The sequence below is a fragment of the Thamnophis elegans genome, chromosome 12 (genome assembly GCF_009769535.1).
Source record: "Thamnophis elegans isolate rThaEle1 chromosome 12, rThaEle1.pri, whole genome shotgun sequence".
In the NCBI taxonomy this organism is placed as follows: domain Eukaryota; kingdom Metazoa; phylum Chordata; class Lepidosauria; order Squamata; family Colubridae; genus Thamnophis; species Thamnophis elegans.
The window spans coordinates 40,400,836-40,423,906 of record NC_045552.1 but is presented as its reverse complement, the minus strand read 5'-3'; the positions used below and the strand labels follow the sequence as shown (position 1 = coordinate 40,423,906).

Sequence of the window (23,071 nt, the reverse complement as noted above, 5' to 3'; positions counted from 1 at the left end):
CAAGTATCCCCTATTGATTAAGATTTGATTGATTATAGGCTATCATATCATTAGTGGTAGTACACCCCAAAGTAAGCGTTTCCTTTGTATCTATTTTAATTCAGATGTTCCTTTGAACCAGTTTTCTTTAGGCCTGGGATGAACTTGTTGGAGCAATGAAACTTGAGGAGAGAGAATTTCGGGAAAACGGTGGCATTTCCTAAAATTCAGAATTGATAACAAGCCACTCATTACCTCTGGCTCATATATTATTTTAGGCATCTGGAACGGCATTTTCTGTGAATGAAGTGAATGACTATGAATGATTTACAATGAAGCCCCTTGCTTTAAAAAAGCTTTCTCCATGCTCCCTTTAAAACAGGGGGGGGGGGCTAACGTTGGAAGCTTTTAAGACTTCTGGACTTTGATCTCCAGAATTCCCAGTCAGCCATACTGGCTAGGGAATTCTGGGATTTGAAGTCCCTAAGTCTTTACCTGGCCAAGGGTGGACACCCCTGTTTTAAAAGTGTCTTAAATCATACTTTCATTTAAATCACACTTGGGCTTGTGCTTGTTACCATTTTAAATGAATAATAAAAAATAGTATCGTTGGGGCATTCAAAACAATCCACAGTTGTGTTTAGCTGAAGAGGTACACGTGAAGCATTTTAAAGATTTAAATCCACTCTTAACATGAACTAAACATGGGCGCATGTCGCTCTTTAAGTCAGGAGTCTAAAGAATCACTCAACCACTCGCTACATGAACACATTTACTGCAAGTAGCTCTATGGAAAGCCAATTCTGATAAATATAAACACTATACAGAGCTTCAAGCTAGTCTCCCAAAATTGCAAATGTGCTGCATTTTACCATGAAAAACAATGTAACAATATTTACAATGGAAGACACAGCCAGATCATTCAGCTCAAACCTTTAAACAGATCAGTGAAGCAGAAATAGCAAATATAATGAACAATTTCAACCATATATGTTTTTAGTTTGTACAGACAACTGTCCAATATCAAATTAAAATTTACAGGACAAACATTGTTCCATTGTTGGTTTCTCTGTACTCTACAGCAGCATCAAATGGGTGGCTGGAAGGTGGCCCACACAGAGTGATATGTGTGGGAGATAGTCCTCCAGCACAATACTGAATAAGTTAGTTGCTGTAAACTAAGACAAGAAAGATTGCATATTTTATTATGCTGTACCTGTTAATCTTTGTACCAGTAGTTGTGAGGTTACCCATTGATTCAACATTTTGTAAAATCAGTGCTCTATGGCCGCCTCGGGAATTCATATGTAGAGAATGTAGCTTTCATCAACTCTTTTTCACAATTCATCTCTCTGAACTGTCACTCCCAATTTTGTTTATTCAACTAAAAGAGGTAAAAAGTACCTTCTGAAGCCTCTTCCAAATTTGTACCCTTCCAGAGATGTTCAGACTCCCAGAATTCCTGCTAGTATCGCTGGGGATTCTGGGATAGGCAAACTAAACAAATTGGTCGGGATGCTCCTTTGGTGAGAGCTAGCCTATTGCATTGCCAATTTACAAAATCCTAACCAAAAGATGGCAAGATAGTACTGCGGTCTAGAAAAGTGCTCATACTTTTAAAGTCAGCAGCAACTGGTTACCTTTACTCCTGAAAATCCTGCTTTAATAGATTCAAAAACTCATCTGTGCTTTTAAACTCTGCAACATTTTTTTTCCTTTCTGATTACAGCACACTTCACATAAATTCATCGGTATCGGCTGTATTTGGCAAAAGTTCCCTAGACCGTTAGGTGACAAGCACGTTAAATCGAACCAAAAAAAGATTCCAGTACATGGTGATGGACATCAAAAATGAAAAGGATCTAATTTGCTTTACAAAAAGATCAGATGTCAAAACATGAGGCAGCACTTCATATTTGTACAATATTCAAGATAAAGGAATTTCAGCCATGTGGCACCTGAGGATCCGTGTCCTGCTTTCAACTCCTTCGAATATCAATGCTTCTAATTATTAATGCACACTCAATGTACTGACCCTAGCATCACGTTCTCTAAGGACAGAAGTCTAGGATTGATGTACCTAGCTTTCACTACAATTTCGAATTTCCAATTTTAAATAACACCCCTAGTAAGAAATGTCTTCTTTTTCCCCACATTAGGCATAATAATGTTATTAATAATAATAATAATAATAATAAAGTATTAGTTACATTTTTGCTAACTTTAGGGGAAAATAAAAGAATGTCTCCAAATAAAAGGGATCTTTTATCAAAGTGTAAGATTAAGGGATTCTCTCTATAAAAGCTCTACAGCACATTAACATTGTAACGCAAGGGTAATATACAATTGCAAAGTCTGCAATTTTTCCCCCCATTTCAGCTTATAAAAAAATCAACTCCCCATTTATCCAAAATTTAAAAGTCATAGAAGTAACTATACAGGGACATAAGAAAATGCTTTAACTATAATCAAGATACAACCAATTCTTCAGTTCTATTTTTTTACATTCCAGATATTATCAGAACACTCTTAAATTTAAGAGGACATAGATTTATTTAATAATAAAAAAGTATATAGGACTCATAAATTTATTGTACCGTAAAGTGAAATTAAACAAACAAACAAAAAAGAGAGAGTACCACTTCTCTTGTTTATAGCAAATTGCTCTTTGTGGCTGTGAAATCTCACCGTCACCTAGTGGGGATCAATCAGCATGAGAGAGAGGACTGTTCATTCACAGCCCCATTCTATGCATGCTGGCCTTTAAGTACCAATAAATTCACTTCCTCCCTTGTAACCGAGTACCAGACTGTGATCTCTGCTTGCCTCATTCTCTTGCAGAAGAAAAGAGGAACCTTGCTAGGTGCTCCCACCCACTAACTGGCAGTTAGTTTACCTGCTTTCCAGCAGCTGCCATCAGAGGTCACTTCCCAAGGGGCCACTGGGGGAACAATCAAGAAAGGACTATTTTGTCCAGGTGGGATGAGAGAAGAGAGGTGGTAGCTTCTCTAGAGGCAGGGAATAAGGTAAACAAGAGCATCTCTATGGCGCATGCAAGAACAGGCAGGCAATGGAAACAGCGTTCTCCCAGACTCTACTCTTTTAGTTAAGGGGAACTGGGAGTGTTGTGTGCATGGGTGTGTTGGGATTTTACTATCCAAAAGACTAGCGGCAGGCCTCTAGCTCTGAAACTATGATCTACTGATTTCAATGAGAGTTACAAATAAGTTTGGTTAGGATTATCGCCTTGACGTATGTTTCCCATCCTCTCAAAATAGGTTTATAATTGCCAAAAATAATAACAATAATAATAATAATTCTAAGCCAATGATAAATTGTTTCAGCTATCACTTCAAGTACAAGAAAAGCAAACCAGTGATAGGAAGCTTCTCTGATACTGCGACTTCTCAAAACAAAAACAAAAACAAAAAAACGTCTGCAGGAGATGTAGAAGTAGTGCAGGAAGTTATCGGTTTTTTTCTACTTGAGCATTCGTATCGTCTCACAGATGGTGCTAGGAGAGCCAGGGAGCAGGGGTGGGGGAGAGGGGGGGAGGAAACCTGTTTCATCCAAACTCATCCATGACAAAAGTTCATTTGGATTAGCGCGACTGTAGACTCAACCACCCCTCAATGAAATCTCATTCCAATGATGCATGTCCGCGTCTGTGCTGGTGGAAGTGAACAGAGTTGGCTGGAGATGGGCTCTGCTTCCAAAAGCACCACACAATTATGGAGATACCAGCTGGAAAGCCTGCTCTTCTCACAATGGTTTCCATGGTAATGCCATCAGTCTAGGAAAAGAACAAAAATATTTTAGTGCAACTGAAATGGAAGGGGAAAGAGACACTTCTTTCGCATTGTTTCCACAGGAATGCAAACTAAAATTCTGGTTGGCACATTCATATAAAAGACATTTTATGACTATGAAACTCCATTAAAATTCCACTGAAGCCAGTCCATACCATGTTCTTCAAAACTATCATGCAAGTTGGCCAAATTTCTTTTTCTGAATTTCTACATGTAATCTGTACAATCTCAGTTGTCTAGAGGATTGTATTTTAACAGATGTCCTGCATTTGTTTCCTTTAAGGCAGCCTATATGTATGTAAATGATGATAATAAGAGTATATGGATACTTCTGTGGCATGACATTTATTTTACTAGAATTATGTCCAATCAACTGGGATCTTGTCATATACTTTAGAATATATAGAGCAATAGCACTTACACCTATATACCGCTTTACAGTGCTTTATAGCCCTCTCTAAGGAATTTACAGAGTCAGTTTCTTGCCCCCAACAATTTGGGTCCTCATTTTACCCACTTCAGAAGAATGGAAGGTTGAGTCAACCTTGAGCCTGCTGAGATTTGAACGGCCAAATTGCAGGCAGCCAGCAGGCAACAGAAGCAGTTTGCAATACTGCACTCTAACCACTGCACCACTGTGGCTCAATATCCTATTAACATTCTCAATGTTGTCGATTTGTAACCTTCGTTTACCCAAAAGGGTGCACCATAGAGCAACATTTTTTAAATTGAACTACTGCAAATGTGCTAAATTAAAGAATGTGCCCCAAATCCACGACTCCTTACGCCAATGGAAGTGAAATTTCAAGAATATGGGCGAGTGCTTTTTGTAAACTTATGGTTGCTGCAGCACCACCACAGTCAACTATGTTCATGTGATTATGATTCTCGATGCTTGCACAAGCAAAGTCAATGGGAAAGCCAGCAGGAAATTGAAAGTCACTCCCGCTCCTACTGCCTTTTTACTTGGCCATGGTCAATCTGTTTCTCTCTTTTTAGATAAGTAAATATTTATAAAACATGAAGCAACAGGTCATAGGTTTTGTAGACATATAAGGTTCTGCTCCACAAAAGACATTCTATGATTCCTTCCTTGGTAATATATTAAAGATGTAACAATATTTTTGACACTGTTATAAAGGAACTACAAATACACTTATTGTAATTTGGTATTAACTAGGAATGATGTCATGAAAAGGAGTTCCCTAAAGTTTTTTTTCTCTTTTAGATTTCATTTCACCACTTAACACAGAAGAAATTCAGATGGCTCAAAGTATTTCACACTGAGATAAACCAAGTGATCCATTAGTTTAATAAATTGAAACTTTTAAAATAAACTAAAGAACATGCAGGTCACTGTAAGCTGTTTGCATACAGCAGCTTTTCTAAAAGTTGGGTGGTTTTTTCACAATATTACAAAAGATAAGAAACACCAACAGAGAGGAAAAAAACTTGCCCATTTTTTCCTAGTGAATTGTTGTACAACAACTTAGCGTGCAACGTAAGCTACCACCTGGGTGGAATGTGGCATCCCTCAAGCAAGCAACTCTGTTCACAAACCTAAGGTTTCCAAATGCTGTTATTTGCTACACAACTTATACCCAGGAATAGGATTAGGCTCTCTGCTGGTGGTAGAGGGGCTTGTCCCAACTATCCCTTGTAGCAAAGCAAGCAAGCAAGGTTATAAATCAAGATTCTTTCGATACCCAAGATTTTCCTGCAGAATTAACACTTCATCTTGAAATAATCTCACAAAATAGATAAAAATGGACAATCTATTACTTTGTCCTTTTAACTGTAAAAAGCAAAGTACCGCATTTTTCAGAGTATAAGATGCACCAAGGTTTTGAAGAAGCAAATTAAAAAAAAGTAGGTAGATAGATAGAGGGATAGAGAGGGAGGGAGAGAAAGAAAGAGAAATACAGTAGGCAGGTAGAAAGAGTAGGTAGGTAGGTAGATTAAAGGGAGGGAGGGAGGGAGAGGCATTAATAGTCTGGGGGGGGGGCTTGCAGAGTGCTCCTGGAGGGTTGGAGGGGGGCAAAAACAAGCAAAAAACAGCCCAGCCCCCAGAAGCTCTCTGAATGCCTTCATAAGGATATGCGTGGCCATTTTGGTGAAGGGGCGGAGCTTTGGGAGGCAAAAATGCTGTATTTTCAGCCTTTTTTTGAGGGAAAAAGGTGTGTCTTATACTATGAAAAATACAGTAATAGTAATAAGAACAAATGCATGCAAAGCCAGAATTGATAGCAAAAGACGGCAATGCCATCTCTGTAAAGAATCTGAAGAAATAGTGACCAAACAACAAAGTGGCAACAATGATGCATTGGAATATCTGCAAGAAATATCATTTCCTTTCAAGTAAGAATTTGTGGAAGCACAAAATAGACAAAGTAATAGCAAATGAAAAAGCCAAAGTGCCCTGGGTCTTCAAATTTCCACATTAACATTGTGGAAGTGTGGAAGTAACTTAAAATTCAGGTGAATACTTAATACAACATACTCTGATTTTCTTGATACCTACTTGAATTAAAATAGTGAAGCAAAATTGCAACTGAAGGAATCAGACACAAAAAGAATCCATAATTTTACTTTAATCTTACTTTTTGATACTAATGCCAAAGTTCTGCCTACTTTCTTCAAAAAGGATGAGCAAGAGTTTTATCATCCAGCTGCTTATTCAAATTCCCCTCAAATGTTTCTTTGGAACTACTGGACAAAAACATAACAGCATAAAGATTCTTTATGAAAGCACAGCAACTAACATATTTTTATACTTCAGACAATCCAAAAGAGAAGAGGCTTGTACGAATGAAGGTATATAGCCCTCTACCCTAAACTTTGTTATTTATGGGATTTGTCATCGTTCCAGAATTGGGGATCTGCGATAAGTGACACACCCATCCAAAATTTACTGGAAAGAAGAGAAAAATGAAACCCAATGAATGACTCCACTTCCAAAAGCAGAACAGAAATGAGAATTTTGAGGTTTTTTGAATTACGCCAGCCATTATCCCTCTTCCAGCCATTGCAAAATACCAGTAGCTCTCCCCTTCACTTATGCTAAAGCCACTTACTGAATGCATTTCAACCAATCATCTATCCCACTGTGTAAGTTCAGTGTGATTACAACATTCCTCTCTCTGGATTTGGTCCTCCCCTAACGACAGGCTCTCTATGTACCCACATTCTTTCCTGCCTCAAAGGACTGAACCACATGTTAACAAATATCCTGTTGAATAATTCTATTAGCAAATTAGGATCATATCTGAATGTTACACCAAAGATCAAACACTTCCTACATGTAAAAAACAAAACAAAAACAAGCACGTCAGGGGCAGGGCTGTAACCTGGGAGGAGGGACAATATGAGGCAGTTTATCTGATTTGCAAAGGGAAAAATATCAAACTGGAAACCACATGGGTAGACAACAATAGAAGCAACAGTGGGATTCCTCTATCACTGACACCCTAAAAGGAGACTTAATTTGTTCCAAAAACATGTCCTTTTAAAATGTTTCATCATTTCAAATGGGTTGTCTCCCACATTTACAGATGCATATATTGGCTACCAACAATTGTAGTATTTTATTAATGTAAGATCACATATATATGATAAATATATTCATAAAACTTCTTTTAGTTTAGAAGTTTTATTGTGTCACTACCAATATCTGTCTGATCTAAGGATGAGAGGCCATGCAAACAGCTATTTGATCTATTTGAAGGTCTGATTCCATTCTGAAACAGTTCCTGTATGTTCAACAATGGTCTAATAGGCAGAAAACTGAGTGAAGTTTCTTTCAGCATTTAGTTACAGTTTCAGTTGCTGAAAAATCCTTATCACAAAACAGTGGGAGCTGCCCACAGAGGGAAAGATGGCCATTCCAATAGTTGTTGTATGATTGATGTTTTGCCTTCTTCAATTTAGCCAATTCACCTGAGAAAGCCATAGGTTTCTGTTTCGACATGTACAGTACCAAGGTAATCATTAGGCTGCCTTTCAGATGCCTAATACAATTACCTGTGACCCAAGTTTAAAAAACAAACAAACAGCAATTTGCAGGGTGGGCCGAGCAGGCAGCTCTCTGGGTCATACAAACAGTTTATGGATGAGTCATAACTTTAGGACAAACAGTGGTGAGGATTTCTCCTCCTGCTCTTCTTCCTCCCCCAACCCTTTGCACATAGTAAATTATGCAGTTTTTAAAAGATATTTCCTCACTTTTAACCAAAACCTTTTTGTATTATGTACTGTAAACAAAAATCTCCATGTTTTAATCTCACATTTCTCCCTAGACCTCATAGAAACTTTCAGCTTCAAAACCAGACCTGGCTTGTGTCCCAAATATGAGCAAACTATGCATTTGGGAACAAACCAAATCCTGGATACTAAATCTTAATAAATAAGTAATGCATGCTAGGATTCCAATATTGGATAATCCACCAGCTGCTAAACCTTATACTTTTTCTTCCCATTTGCTTTCCAAAATTCAGGGAGATATGTTAACAATACTTCAGAGTAAGACACTTCTGTCTACACAATATTTGAAAGAGAACACATCATTCCAATACTACTGCAGCCACGTGTCACTTTTTTGTTCACTTTTTCTCATGCAATTTTCTTTTCTCAAACTCCTGCGATTATTCAGATCTCTCTTCCTGAAATGTTTTAGGAAGAAATCTGTAAAGTGCTTTTTGTCACCTTTAGGTAGAATCTTAAATTCCAAATTCATGCTCATTTATGACTGCACTGAAGTGCCAGTTACTTTAAGAAGTGTAAAAAAATGCCGTTTCAACTGTGAAGCAGGACATTTAATTTGTTAACAATTTAGAGAGGTTTTTGTTTGCTATTCTTATATAGGAAAATCTCTAATCATATAAATTCCAAGCAAATGGTATAAGCTATTACATCTTCTAACATTGATCAGATTCTGGTATGTGTGATAAGACAATCTTGCACACTGAACAATCAATAAATTAGGATGAGTACAACATGCTTAAAGAATGCTAAAACTGAAATACTTTCATTAAACTATTGTAAGATAAAATGAATGTTTACCAAACAGAATGTTAATCAAGAAATGCCGTTTTAGTAATTTTAACAGAAATATAAGCCAAGCTTTCAACAGTTATACTTTTCCTTTCAATGTACCATACATGCAATTTTCAATCAAAATTTTAGTTTAACATTTATTGTGCTTCCCCCCTCCCCCCGCCCCAATTAAAATGGTTTTCAGGTTGCAGGTAAAATAATTCTTTGCATCTTTTAGGCACATGATGTCAAATATCTATATGTCATCTTTTCAAGTTTAGAAGACTGGGAATGCACAACATGCATGGAAGCAAGCAATATTATTTTTATAAATTCAGTTTAACAAAGTATTTTCCTGTCTGTCATTTGTTCCGTATTTAAGCTGTATGATTTGACACCCCCCCCCAATCAGAACTACAAACAAAATTAAACCATGATTTGCACTTCTGATGTTAAAAGCCTTTTTAAAAATGCTTTGACTATGGAACTGATAGGAACTGACAATGCAGAAATTGTATTATTAAATTGAGCATGTAAGAGCAGGCTGTACATACACATTTCAGACCATATTAAACCATGATTTGCTAAACAAGTCATGATTAGAAAAACTGGATTATTTTGGTAATATAATTGGCTGAGTAGGTCTGCATGACACACATAGCCCCAGGTAAGTATCTGAAGGGAGTAGATGGCAGGTGCAGCCCTGTAACCAACTAGAGATTTAGCATGCTATGAGTACAGGCTGTGAAATATTATGCTAATATTTCTATTACAGATGGTGCTTCGGAATGGAATTTTCTCAGGTCAAATAAACAGGACAATGTCAAGAGTAGAAGAAAGTTCTTTTCATGATCACAATCAATGTAATTTTTACAAGCAACAATACTTGTTTTGTTCTTTCATTCTTATTACAATCTAAATTGCCCTCCAATAGTGAGTTTCTTCTACAAGTAGTCCTCAGCTTACAAGTTTGTTTAATAATAACTCAACAGCACTGAAAAACGTGACTTATGACCATTTTTCACATTTTAGACCACTGCAGCATCCCCAAAATTCAGACAGTTGAGAACCGGTTTGCATTTATGATGGTTGTCCTGGGGTCATGTGTTCACCCTTGGCAACCTTCTGACAAGCACTCAATAGGGTAGCCAGATCCATTTAACAACTATGTTACCAACTTAACAACTGCACTCATTCACTCAATAACCATGGCAAGAAAAGTTGTAAAATGGGGCAAAACTCACTTAACAAATATCTCACTTAGCAACAGAAATTTTGGGTTCAATTGTGATCATAAGTCGAGGACTTATGTATGCGAAAGGGCTTTCTTTGCACTTTAGAAGATTATACACCATTTACCAAACTCAGATGTGTATCATAAGTAAACAATTGTGCCAGAATTTGGAATTCCAATGTTATAAAACATCTGAAAAGTGTATTATGAGAACTATTAGCCAGTATTCTTTCTCCCAAAAATTTTCAATGCTTTGATATCTATTTTGAAATGTAACAAAATCTGTATTAATTTTTTCTTTTGTACAAATTACTTCCATTTTAAGTCAGATAATATATTTTAATTACTTTTAGGCAGAGGATGGTGTAAACCTCCCTCTCCCAATTGCTTAAGCTGAAACATTACAATTGAGGAGTTGCTATTTTTTTTAAAAAAAAAACTTACACTATGTGAAAATAAAACCAGGTCATTTTAGCTTGGAGTTAATGTAGTATTGTATTAAAGCTGGTATTAAAGCAAACCAGCTTTAGAGTGGGGAAAGCATTCTGGAAGAAGAAATTGGGGAAAGGTTCTTGACTTTTTACTTGTCATTTCTTCCTAAAACCACTTGGCATAAGAAGCTTCAAATACAAGCTTGGGAGAATAAACAGTAGAGTTGAATTGGATACTCCTGTTTCCACTCCTTTGCTACAAACTGCCACAGCTTGAATTAACTTTTCTGTGAGAAGAAATGACTGGTGTTTTGTTACAATTCACTTCAGTCTAATGTTTACTCCTGCTCACAAGATGTCACCTTCAATTTATCACAATATAATGTTCTGCTTCCCTAGTTTCCAGTTGTTTGGCAAGAGGAATCAACTCTTTCTATTCATAAAAAGCATGGAGGAGGGGCATAGTAATAGAATAACTGCTAGCAATATTTTGTTTAGAGCTTAAGAAAAAAGGGAACTTCAGTGCAGCACAATTTCTGGTAGACGAGTCTTACTTCTCACAACAAAACTTTTCAGAGTTCATTAACTTTTTGTGTTAATTAGTACATAATCCTGAAGACCCTTTCAAGTTCTATTTGCAGAAACAATATGCAATATTATGTTAAAGCAATAATCTTTTTAAGCAAAAGATGTATACATTATTAAGCCAGATGTTAAACATGCTGAGAAAAATAGGTTATTCTACAAGTTGCCTGAAACTCATGTTTTGCTTTACGGTTTTAAAGAGAAATGTTTGTATTCAGACTTCCCATCTAAGTAATAAAGTATGATGCCTTGGAATAAAAGAATAGGGTTCCCAATTCATACTTCTGGGAAATTTGTTGCAATGTTACAAAATTTGAGTGGATATGCTTAAAGTAAATGAGCAATTCACCTTGTATCATAAACATAAGCTGCACCCTTATGATTAGCTCTTAATCACAGAATACTGAAAACACCTCTGATGTTAGATTGTTAATAAGACTACAAAATCTAGAGCCAAACATGTCCCAGACACAGCCTTGAAGTAGCCTACGCAAGTTTGAATAGGTGTATAATGATGTTCATGCTTTCTTTGCTCACAGATGAAATGGAAAAGGCTGTATTCACAGCATGTACTGAGCCATGGTTAATTTAGTCATTGTTTATTCACTTTATTCTTGTTTCAAAGTTCACACAACAAAATGAAGTACAAGTAGCCACAAAAGTTGGGATCCTACAATATGCTAGAATCAAGTGTTGTTGGCCAGAATATAGCAACAAGACAGACGTAAGCCACCTACTCTGACATTATTATATTTCATTGTTCCACTTGGTACAATTATTAAGGAGAAATACTTGAAAACTTTACTTTTTGTAGGGCCTGAACTATTTCCAAGTAGGAAAGCACATTTTTACCACTGGGAATAGGTTTTATTCAAATATGGCGATTAATCATAGGAGAAATGGTAAATAAGGAGCACTAGGTCAATAAGCTTAAGTGCTCATAATTCTGGGTTGGATAAACTGCATGTACACAAATGGCTTTTGAATAAGAAAACAACAGTCAGAATCTTAAAATCTACCAAACTCAGCAACTGTTATCACTCCCAAACTTTTCATCTCTTTCATATTTAACAGTTACCATGGTAAACCTCAGTACCAGTAATATATAAATTAAGCACAGGCAAATGCAATCATTCTCTTAAGTTTTCATCTGAGGTATCAATAGGCAATAAGACAGTAAGTAACATGCTAAAAATGTAATCTGTAGTTTTAAATTGCTACAGTCAGATACAGAAAGCCAATTTTTCACTTCATATATGTATATACTGGTAGGTACAATTACACTTTGCACATAAACTGAGTTTTTCTTAAAAGCAGCTCCCAAGCAGTACAAGGTCTCACTAGTTTTTATTCTAATGAAACTGAATGCACTTAATTTACAAAAAGATGACATTCCAGGCATGACTGAAATTCAATAGCTATGGGAGAACACTTAAACGCTTTGAATCTAGCCAAAGTCAAAACAAGAGAAAAGAACACCAAGGCAAGCTGCATATTTTTCTAAATCCCAATGCGCTGCTTACAGATTGACTCATCTTTTATGTAATCTTTTCCATAGGCTATAAAGCACTTTCCCAACCTGGTGACTTCAGGAAGCACTGAACTACAACCTCATCCCTCTCCCCAACTCTCAGCTGGTATAACTAATTACCACAGACAGAGGAGGGGAGTTCAAACACAGGACTCAATTTTAGAAACTGCCCCCAAAATGTAAGGTGTACACAGAACCCATGATTCAAAATTTTGGACTCTGGGACACTTTTATAATGTCTGTATATGGAGTGACAGTCAGAGTTCTTGTTAAAAATAATAGTAAAGTATTACTCAGTAGTCATTCTGGTATTTTTAAATACTATGTACAGAAAATACATGCAAATAATCATTAGTTGCTAAGTGACCTTAATTTAAACAGTAATTAGAATCATGTAATCATGTAATAGAGCACAGAGGTGTGTTTTATTTTTCTTTCTCTTCCAAAAACTACTATTCCCAGAAATCTTTGGGGGAAGAGAATCCAACTTAATTCACTATAATTACTTTTATAAAACTATAGTTTGAAGTTAAAACAATGAAAACAAAATGAAGGGAAACTGTACTGAAATTGGAGCATTTCTTCTACAAGACCTGAGGAACTGTGATTGTTTTGCAAGGAATCTGTAAAACTATGAATCAGAAAATAAATTCCAGGCACCTGAAACATTAGGATTTAAAATAGATGGTTCAAAGAGTTCTGGGAATGTGTACAACCATTGTTTTTTTTTTTGCTACTATACTGAAATATGTAAAACTTTTGACCCAAACTTGGGAATGACAAGTGCAAGCATGATTTATGCCTACCCAAATTCTTCAAAACTGACTACTGTATTACCAAGCGTAATAAGGATAATTCAACATAAAGAATACCATGTCAAAGAGTTACATTTAGTGGTAATGATTTAACATTTTGGTCTATGTTGTTGTTTTTGCTCACAACTTTTCAGTTTGTCCTTGACTGCAACTGAACACCCACAGCACTTGGTTGAGGGTTGTGGGTGTTGCAGTCTAGCAGAGAAGGGCTGTTTAGGGGATAGTGCCTTATATAGTGATGCCATCCCAAGGAAAAGGTTTGGGAAATGAAAAGGGGTTAATTAAGGTACAGACATAATATTTTATAAAGTTGCAATTCAAAATAATATACTGAAACTTTACATGCATTAAGTATTATAGCAGGTGTTTGCCAAAATTACAAACCTTTCCTTGCGGAGTTGCATTTCAAACTGTCTGATCTGCTGAAATCTATGCTTACATATACTCCACTTTCCAGGTTTAGAGTACCATTTGGGAGGTGGCAATTTGGTGTGTTAGGGCTCTCCTCAGAGTTTAGTGAATTCTCCCGTAAATTCAGAGCTATATAATTTAAGCCATTCTGAAATCCAGTTGAAGTATCTCTGGACATCTTGCTTTCATGGCCATCTGAAATATGATCCTCAGGTTTCAACCACACGTTGTCGAAAGAGGCCGAGCTGTGCCTTTTACTACTGTCAGTAAAGAAAGAGGAAGAAGTAGTAACAGTGGCTGCAGAAGAAAAGGTCTCAGAACTGTGCCTCCTCCTTCCTTGTGGGTCAGCTCGAATGACTTTAGGTACTACAGGAGGATCAGGGTTTGAGACAGGGAAGTCCCTGTGACTAGCATATTGGTCAACAATGCACAGTCGGTTAACTATAGAAGGAGGACTATCAATCTTCAATCCGTTTTTGCTTTCAGTGGCAAAGGGTCCAGGTGGTGTGGCTGCCATGTTGAAGGTCATCTCGGTGTAGTCATCAATCCTACCACATGCTGTGCTAACACAAGCTGTACCAAATGAAAGTCTAGCATAATCAGCATCAGGCAGGTTTCTAGGGATACTCGAATTTGCATAAATTGAAATGTCTGTCAAAGAGTTAGATAGTTCTTTAGCAGCTTTGGGGGACTGGACATCCAGATCAACACTCATATAGTCAGAAAGTGGCGACTGCCTATGGTCACTACTGGAACCAAGAGATGATGGAGATCCTTCGGCAGATAAAGAATATGGCGTGTTACTTGCTTTTTCACCAAAATCTATATTTATATATTCACCAGGGCTAGATGGCTCAAGTGGAATTGTGCGATCGTACATTCTTGGTATGGTGTTACTACCTCTAGTACCGAGTGGAAGTCTTGTAGGCCTAGTAACCCTATTCTGCACAAGGCCTTCTTCTGAACTTTTCAGATGGGGTGATCTGGAAAGGCCATTAGCCAGAACTTCATTGCTGATGCTTTTCCCATTTTCAGAGCCAACATACAATAATTTTCCAGGTGATGACATTGGAACATATTCATCATGCTCCCCGGTTAGAGGCTTAAAGCTTCGTGGGAGAGAGAAATATGAGCCAAAATTTTTGGAATCGATGTTGGCATGCATATAATCTGGATCACAGGGTTGCTTCGGAGCAGCAGAATTTCCAGGAGACATATCCATATACTCATTGTTGGTTGACTTTTCATGACCAGATTTAGAATTAAACTCAGTTAAGGGATTACGTACAGGCGAAGAGACAGCTCGGGGAAACATCATCATGTATCCTTTAGAATCAGCCTGAGATGATGACAACCAGGAACTGTTAATTTGTTTTGGAACAGACATGCTTTTAGGAGTCATGGGCAAGTAGTCACTGTTGCTTGCCAGAGAAGATGCAACTCCTGGCATCATTGGCATGTACCCATCATCTCTGGTTTTATTCTTGCTTTGATTACATACAGAATCAAGAATTGATTCCTCGTACTCAGGTTCATGGTTATTTTTGAACCTTGGTGATTCAGAACAAGACAGGCGTCCATGGCTTCCTGAGGAATCTTCATCTAAAGCAGTTTGGGTTGTTTTCTGCTGTCCCGGTACTGAAGCCGGCTTAGTTAATGAGTATGTTCTTTTTCTAAAGCATTTGTCAGCCTCCCGGTAATCATCTCTTGAACTATTATCCATTTGCTGTTTGTTCATGGACATGTATTCATTTAAACAATTTTCTTCTCTGATTGGTGGAGTATTGCCCAAGGAATCTGGCGTGTTACTTCTCACACGAAAGTACCTAAAGTCTCCAGGGCTAGAACCATATTCATCGGAGGAAATGAAACCTCCATCGCTTGGGGACCCACAGACAGACGAACTGGAAGGTCTTACAAAGTTATCAGTAATTGATCCATGCCCACTTCCTGAAGAAACACTGATAGGACTAGTAGCAGAAGGGAAATGAGAAACTGGTAGAGAGGCAGACCTGGTATGATAAGAAGAGCTAAATGCTGCTCTAACGTATCGTCCACTCCCTTCTTGGCGGCCCAAATTCATCCTTGCAGTATTCAAATGAATCAGACTTCCAGTAACTGATCTAAATGGTCTGGTCATTGTCCCCTCCCCTTCACTAGAAGTTCTGAAGCGATAAGCACTGCTGCTTTTGGTAGTGGGAGGAGTCCCCCCTGTAACACTTTCAGTTCGGGACCGTCTTTGTAGGCCAGTCTGGCTAGGTGGTAGATTACCAAGATGCCTCCTGGTAGTTATGAAAGAAATAGGATTAGTACTGCTGCCACCACCAGAAGACTGGCTCTTGCTGCGAGGTCTGAACTCAGAGAAGGCTTTCAGAGCTTTCATGGTCTCTAGAAAAGTCTCATGCATGTTCTGGGCAACCACTGAATCATCTACTTGCATCCATAGCTCACCTGGTCCAATGGAGGCTGACCTGCCCACTTCGATGAAGAAAAAGTTTTCCGAGTGTCCACATCGCCGAATGTTCATTAGTTGTAAGTGGACAGAAGGTACTTCAGTATTGAGCTTGACCAGGTGAATGGCCTTGCTGGAAAGGCATAATCTGTACACCCCTGTCAAATTCTTGGTCTGCCCCAAACCTTTAGGCTTCACGTTGACTTGCCAAACTTCTTTGAACACAGTTCCTGGGCGAAGGGCAGCTCCGTAATGTTCGTCGTCGTCGTCCAGCTGCTGATCGGCCTGGTCCTCCTGCTCCAAGAACCCTCTCTTGCTCTGGCTCATGAGCTCACTGATGGCCTGGTACCATCCTTCTTGCTCAAGCTCGTTCTCAGCCACCATGGCAAAATACTCATCCTTGGTATACAGGGCGATGATGTGTTTGTGCTTGGCATCTGCCCTCCGATTGACAGTGAAGCACTGGTAGAGAGGAATCACCCTTTTGGGAGACGGGCAGCAAAGGGCGACATTCCCTCCAGCCACTGCTGCTGCCGCTGCTCTCAAGCTACTCTTGAACTTCTTCTCGCTGTCATAGTATTCCAGCCGGGCCGGGCCAAGGTGACTCTCCGCCCGCAACACAAAGTACCGCTTGTGCCCATGCTTCTGCTTCCTCAGGTAGCCACATTTCCTCACGTCGTCCCCCCAGGTGATGGTGGCTGGGGGTGTCAGGGCAGACCCCCGGGCAGAGGTTGCTGGAGGTCCACTCCGGCTCAGGGGGGTGCCAGGGACTCCTGCCCGTCCCAGCGCTGCGGAGTCCCCGGGCAACAAGGCAACATCTTCTTCCTGGACCAGGCAGAGGGTGCTGCTGGGCGATTTCCTCAGCAGGAGCATGAGGTGATGCGGGGGCTGAGCCGGGGGCGGGCAGGGAGCGCTCTCGGCCGGCTCCTGGTCCTCCTCAGGCACCGCCAACCTGGACGCAACGCTGGAACCGCCGCCGTCTCCCGTTGCTGCTGCTGCTGCTGCCGCGGTGCCCACCGCCTCGCCTCTGCTTTCCAGCGCGGGGCAGCCGCCTTCCCCGCCAAGGCCGAGCATCAGCCCTTCGCTCGCCATCTTAAGGGGCCAAGGCAGGGTCCAAATCGCTCCGCGGGGCGAGGGAAGCAGCCGCCCTCACAAGGGAAGGGTCTCCCAGGCCCGGCCGGACATGTGTGCCCGGCGAGCTCTCGGCGTCGGCCGAGCCGGCGGCTCCCGGCCTGCGAGGCAACGAACAAGCCGGTGGCGGCGGCGGCTGCTTCCACCCCTTTCGCCGCCGGTCGGACGCACCGGGCTCCTCCGACTCTCCCGCTTCTCTCCTCACACCAGCGAGCAGGCTCGGCGGCACCACGGCGAAAACATCACGTGACTCACACCCCCCTCCCGCGCGGGCGGGGAGAAAAAAGTGGGGGAGGCGAGGCGACGCCGCGCTTGGGCCCGCCCAGAGGCGGGGCGGGGCGGCGCGGGGAGATTCCCGCGGCCGAGCCTGGAGGAGAAGGGCAGGGTGGCAGCCAATGGGAGCGCGCGGAGTTTTCTCAGGGAATCCAATCATCAGTCGACCCCGCCCTTGGCTGGCGGGTGGGTTCTTATACCTTTTTGAGAATGACGGGCAGCCGTTAGGCCCAATGAGCGGCAAGAGGGATTAATAGTTGGGGGGGGCTGGGGAGTGGAACCTCGTCGAAGTGTGTGTATATGTGTGTTTTTTTAAGAGACAGGAGGCACGGAAGGAGGGGCTTGGGCGCCGTCCAATCATCATCTCACACAGTGGAACAGACGCCAGGCGGAGGCCGGAGCCGATCTGTGCGTGCGTGTAAGATGAGTGACTGAGAAAAAAAATACACATACACAGAGAGGCCGGCCGCTGCGCATTGAGTTGCAGCTCGGGCAACCAATCGGCGGGCACAATTCCCTCGCGGCTGGCCAATCAGCAGAGCAGGAAGGCATTTTGGCGGAGAAGGGTGGAATGTTTTTCTCTTCTCCCCCCCCTTTACAACTCTTTTTTTTCCTTCAAGCAACGGCGCCTCACACACGCACCCCCGCCTTCTCCCCGCGCCCGCCTCGAGGGTCGGGATTGGCCGCGGCGAGGGCCAATCGCCGGGCGCGAGGGCCGGGGGGAGGAGGAGTGGGTGGAGCCGTCTGCGAAGTAAACAACCCGTCGGCGCGCGGGCGACCGTTGGAGGAGGCGGCGGCGGCGGCGCTAGCAGCGACGGGAGGGGCACAAAAACCAACCGTCGCCCCTGCTGGGAAGCGCGGAGGGCGGGGCTTTCGACCACGTGCCGTGCGGTCGCGCCCAAACCACGCCCCCGCGGCACTAAGGGTAGCGGGGAAGCGGGAACGTGTGGAATGGGCCAACGCGCCGGCGCTCTGAGAGGGCGATAAAAACGCGCTTCTCAGTTACTCCCCTGATAACCTTTAAGTAAAAGGAAATTTGGGCGACGACGACTGGGGGTTGTCTTGCTCCTGGAAGTGGTCATAAATCCTTGAAACTGAGGCAGATGGTGGTCCTGAGGATGCTGTTCTTGGGCAGAGGACGACTCTCTGAGCCTTTGACGAAGAGCTGCGCCTCAGAGGTGCCCTGTTGAGGAGGACAGGTCAAAAAAGTCAAAATGGCGGCCAGCGCCTTGACTCCTCTACTGTCCTCACCCCTACAGAAGACCTTGGGTCTGGAACTAGTATTACATTGGTTGAATCAGAAGCCTGAAGGAAACTGCTTCAAAGGAACATCTGAATTAAAATGGACACATGGAAAACACTTATTTTGGGGTGTGCTTATCACTAATAAAAGGGATGTAGTGGCTCAGTGGCTAAGACACTGAGCTTGCTGATCAGAAAGATTGGTGGTTCGAATCCCTACTGTATGCCTTTGCACTGCAATTTCTATCCAGTTTAGACTAGGCTGTAATAAAATGGATCTGTCCTTTTGTAAGTTTACCTAGGAGTAAATCCCTATGGACATGGCGGCTCAGTGGCTAAGACACTGAGCTTGTCAATCAGAAAGGTCAGCAGTTCGGCGGTTCAAATCCCCAGCACCGCCTAACAGAGTGAGCTCCTGTTCCTTGTCCCAGCTTCTGCCAACCTAGCAGTTCGAAAGTACATAAAACATGCAAGTAGAAAAATAGGGACCACCTTTGGGGGGAAAGATAATAACGTTCCATGCACCTTTGGCGTTGAGTCCTGCCGGCCACATGACCATGGAGTCGTCTTCGACAGCGCTGGCTCTTCGGCTCTGAAACAGAGATGAGCACTACCCCCTAGAGTTGGGAACAGCTAGCACAGATGTGCGAGGGGAACCTTTACTTTTACTAACAGTATAGTATGGGACATACAGAGAGAGAGTTTGTAGAGGAATGTAGAGTTGGACTTGGCACATCGGGGTACAAACACTGCAGAGAAATGGAGTGGGGCTCATAACAAACACAAATACTGTTTGCAAAGGAATGGACTGATCACACACACACACACCACCCACACAGACACACTGATTGCAGAGGACTGAGTGGAGCCAGCCTTCAGGCCAAACATGGCCAACTCAAAGGCAATGGCTGTCCTAGCCTTGGAAGCTAAGCTGGGTTATCCCAGGTTAGATCTTGGATGAGTGAACCTTTGGAGATTCCAGGGCTGGAAGTTGAAGAAATGGCCCAGGAGCCTTCCATGGCCAAGTTGATACAAAGCAAATTACAAGGAGGATCTTAGGTGGCCGTAGTCAGCAGCCTTCTGCTCAACTTGCTTTGCTGTTAAGCCCTCCCAGATGAAGTCTCCACTTCATTGATGCTTTTTAGCTAGTTTAACTGGCAATGTTGATGTTTTAATTTATAATGCCCAATGTTATAATATTTTTAACTTTCTAATTATATTGTTATTTCTGGTTACTGTAAGCCACCCAGAGTTGCTTAATTGTGAGACAGGAGGCATATAAATGTAATAAATGTTTTTCAATCTGTTTTTCTCCTGGCCTCCTTCCAACCTTCTTTTCCTTGTCCCATTACAGGATATAACCATGGGAGAATAAATGGTACATTTGATGGCTTCAACAAGACAATATTTGTAGTATTAACACCTGGACTGTCTGTCCTTTATTATAAGAGACAGACCTTTATTTCAGAAAACTGTCCTTTAGTTTTATTTTTCAAAAAGTCACCTTTATCCTTTATTTTGGTCATTTAAATTGTACTCACCAGTGAGTCACAGTCACATTCATGTGAAAAATATGAAAACTGGATGGTCCTTTTTAAATAAATTCACATTTTATAGGAGTTTAGATATTTTATTAGAATTTACATTATGAAGTTTTATAGTTTTTCCTCTTGAATTTTTCTTTGTAAAGAAAGATTATAAAAATAAAAACTGATCCTTATGAACTTCTTTCAGATTTGCCTTTTTTCAGATTTCTCCTTTAATGTTTCCAAGAAAATTTGATCATCATAAATATAATACACTTCGCTCTTTGGGGGCCTACTTGCATGTGTTAGGTCTCCATTCTCTCCTACATAGTTTTTTTTTCACTACTGTGTGATTTTAGTACCTCTTTTTTAATTTTAATCCTTGTTTTTCAACTTTATAGTCTCTCTTCATTTTAATACTTTGGTAGCTGCCTTGAATGCTTTTGCTGAGTAGAAAAATATGGAGGAAATAAAATAATTTATTCTGGATAATATTGTACAGTACCAAACCCTAATTTAATAGACTATTTAGGAAAGGAGTATTATTCCTGATTGTCATTAAATTATCCATTGCCTTCAGTACATTTGCATAATGTTAAACTGGAGATTTAAGTACAATGGAAAGTTGAATCATTGCACTGAACTCTAGTAAAACTGAGGTCATTATACTTGAGAAAGTTGCAGAGCTTGTGTTTCTGATTTTGAGGATTTATTTTAAAAGGTTCTCTTTAAAAAAGAACAATATGGATGATAAAAGCCAGGATAGAAATTGTTCACCAGACTACTTTTATAAGATGGTATCTGGGGAAAAAAAACTACTACAAAGATGAGTATTCCCTTAAATATGAGCATAAACTGGGTGACACAGCAAAGAGTAGCAAATAATGAAAATGCAATTGGTTAAAATCTACCTGTCTACTAGCAGTTAAGGACAGAAAATTGCAAAAACCAACTTGTTGAATAATAATTTTGATAGATATGTAAAGCATCAGAGGAATGCAAGTATCCAATTAATTCTCTTTTGATGAAAGACAGTAAAGTTGTTAGAACTTGGGCATCTAATTGAAAGGAACTCAAGGCTATGTATTATCGGAAAAGCAAAGATTAATCACATTTTTGTAATATTTGAGATATTCCTCACTATATGCCTGACCTGAGATTAATTTTGTTTACAGGAGATGATACTTTGTTTCACCAGGAATATACACCCAATGATCCATTAGTGAAATAGAGATTTATTCTATTAACTGCCTATTTTCTGTTTGTTTACGTTTGTTTTACATTGTTTATATGTATCTAGTTGTTATATTTACCTGCATGTGGAAAATTTATAGCTACCTTTTGGAACATTTTCTTGGATGATTTTACTCACTATATTTTCATTGTTCATTTTCTCTGCTGTAGTTTATACTTTGGTGAGAAAATATGACAAGAAGTATTTTCCCTCTCATTCCACATTCCAGAAATGGCTGGCTTTTCTTTCTTTCTTTCTTTCTTTCTTTCTTTCTTTCTTTCTTTCTCCCCCCCACTCCTCCCTCCCCCCCCCACTTTTTTCTGGCTTTCTTTGCTTCCCTCCCTTCCTTCCTTCCTGCTCTTTCTTTCTTTCCAGTACACAATGAAGCTTAATAATATAAACAACTTACATATAGATAAGCAATAATTGTAAAACAAATTAGCCCTATCAAGGAATCAACTATCATTTTACAGATAGTAAAATCTGGCTGTGTTTAAAAGAATTGGGTCACATGTACATAAGGGGAAAAAATTGAAAACATTAGCAGGATAACCAGTGAATTATGTAAGGTTAACAATTCTAAAAGTGTAGTATAGTAGCATAAAATGGGCAATGGAATGAAACATAATTTACAGTTTCAACTGCTCCCCCCCCACCCCCAAAAGAAAGAAATGCCATTGTAGTTCTGAGACCATTGTAAGGAAGGCATTGAATTGTGCCAAAGAGAATGCTTCCTCTTTAGAGATTGTGCAACTGTTCTGTGTTCACCTTCTGACAATCATTTTCATTTCATTTGAGTTGATGGGAAAATACAACTATTTTACAAAATTATATCAGTGAGAAATCAAGATTTTATCTAGATTTAATCCAAGACCCTTCTGTCCCATCTCCAGTTTCCCACTGGGTAATTAACTGTAACCAAGACATGGAGGCAGTCATATGATGCATTTCACCAGTGTGACCAGTGTCCATTAAATGTCCCCTTGAAAACCAGCTACATGGGAGGCCTTCCCAGTTAGGGTAGTTAAGGAAGGAAAGAAGGCAATCTTTTCAATCCATTTTGAATTTCTGCTTTTACTAGATGATCCCATATTCCAGATTTGAGAAACATTAACAAATACTAAATCCTCTTTTTTATTTTCTAACACATTATCAGAGAGAAATATACATACCTGTTGCAAATAATTCTCCATCTGCGCTGGCTCTTCAGCTTTGAAACGGAGAGGAGCACCGCCCCCTAGAGTCGGAAATGACTAGTACATATGTGCGAGGGGAACCTTTACCTTTTAAACCTGAGATTGTTTTTTTACCATAAATTTAAAAGAGGAGAAATTCAAGATCTATAGGAAAATGTACCACTTTGTAGTGGATGATAACGTCCAAATTC

The 23,071-nt window shown here is 40.2% G+C and overlaps 1 protein-coding gene across 1 annotated transcript; it reads right to left on the bottom strand.

Moving 5' to 3' along the window:
• Nucleotides 1–738: 738 nt before the first annotated feature.
• Nucleotides 739–17,848, bottom strand: IRS4 (insulin receptor substrate 4). The gene is made up of 2 exons (XM_032228395.1): nucleotides 13,800–17,848; nucleotides 739–3,772 (listed from the first exon to the last, which is right to left on the bottom strand). The coding sequence occupies exons 1-2, from the start codon at nucleotides 17,368–17,370 to the stop codon at nucleotides 3,768–3,770; spliced, it is 3,576 nt and encodes a 1,191-aa protein (XP_032084286.1). The 5' UTR covers nucleotides 17,371–17,848; the 3' UTR covers nucleotides 739–3,767.
• Between the last annotated feature and the right edge of the window lie 5,223 nt (nucleotides 17,849–23,071).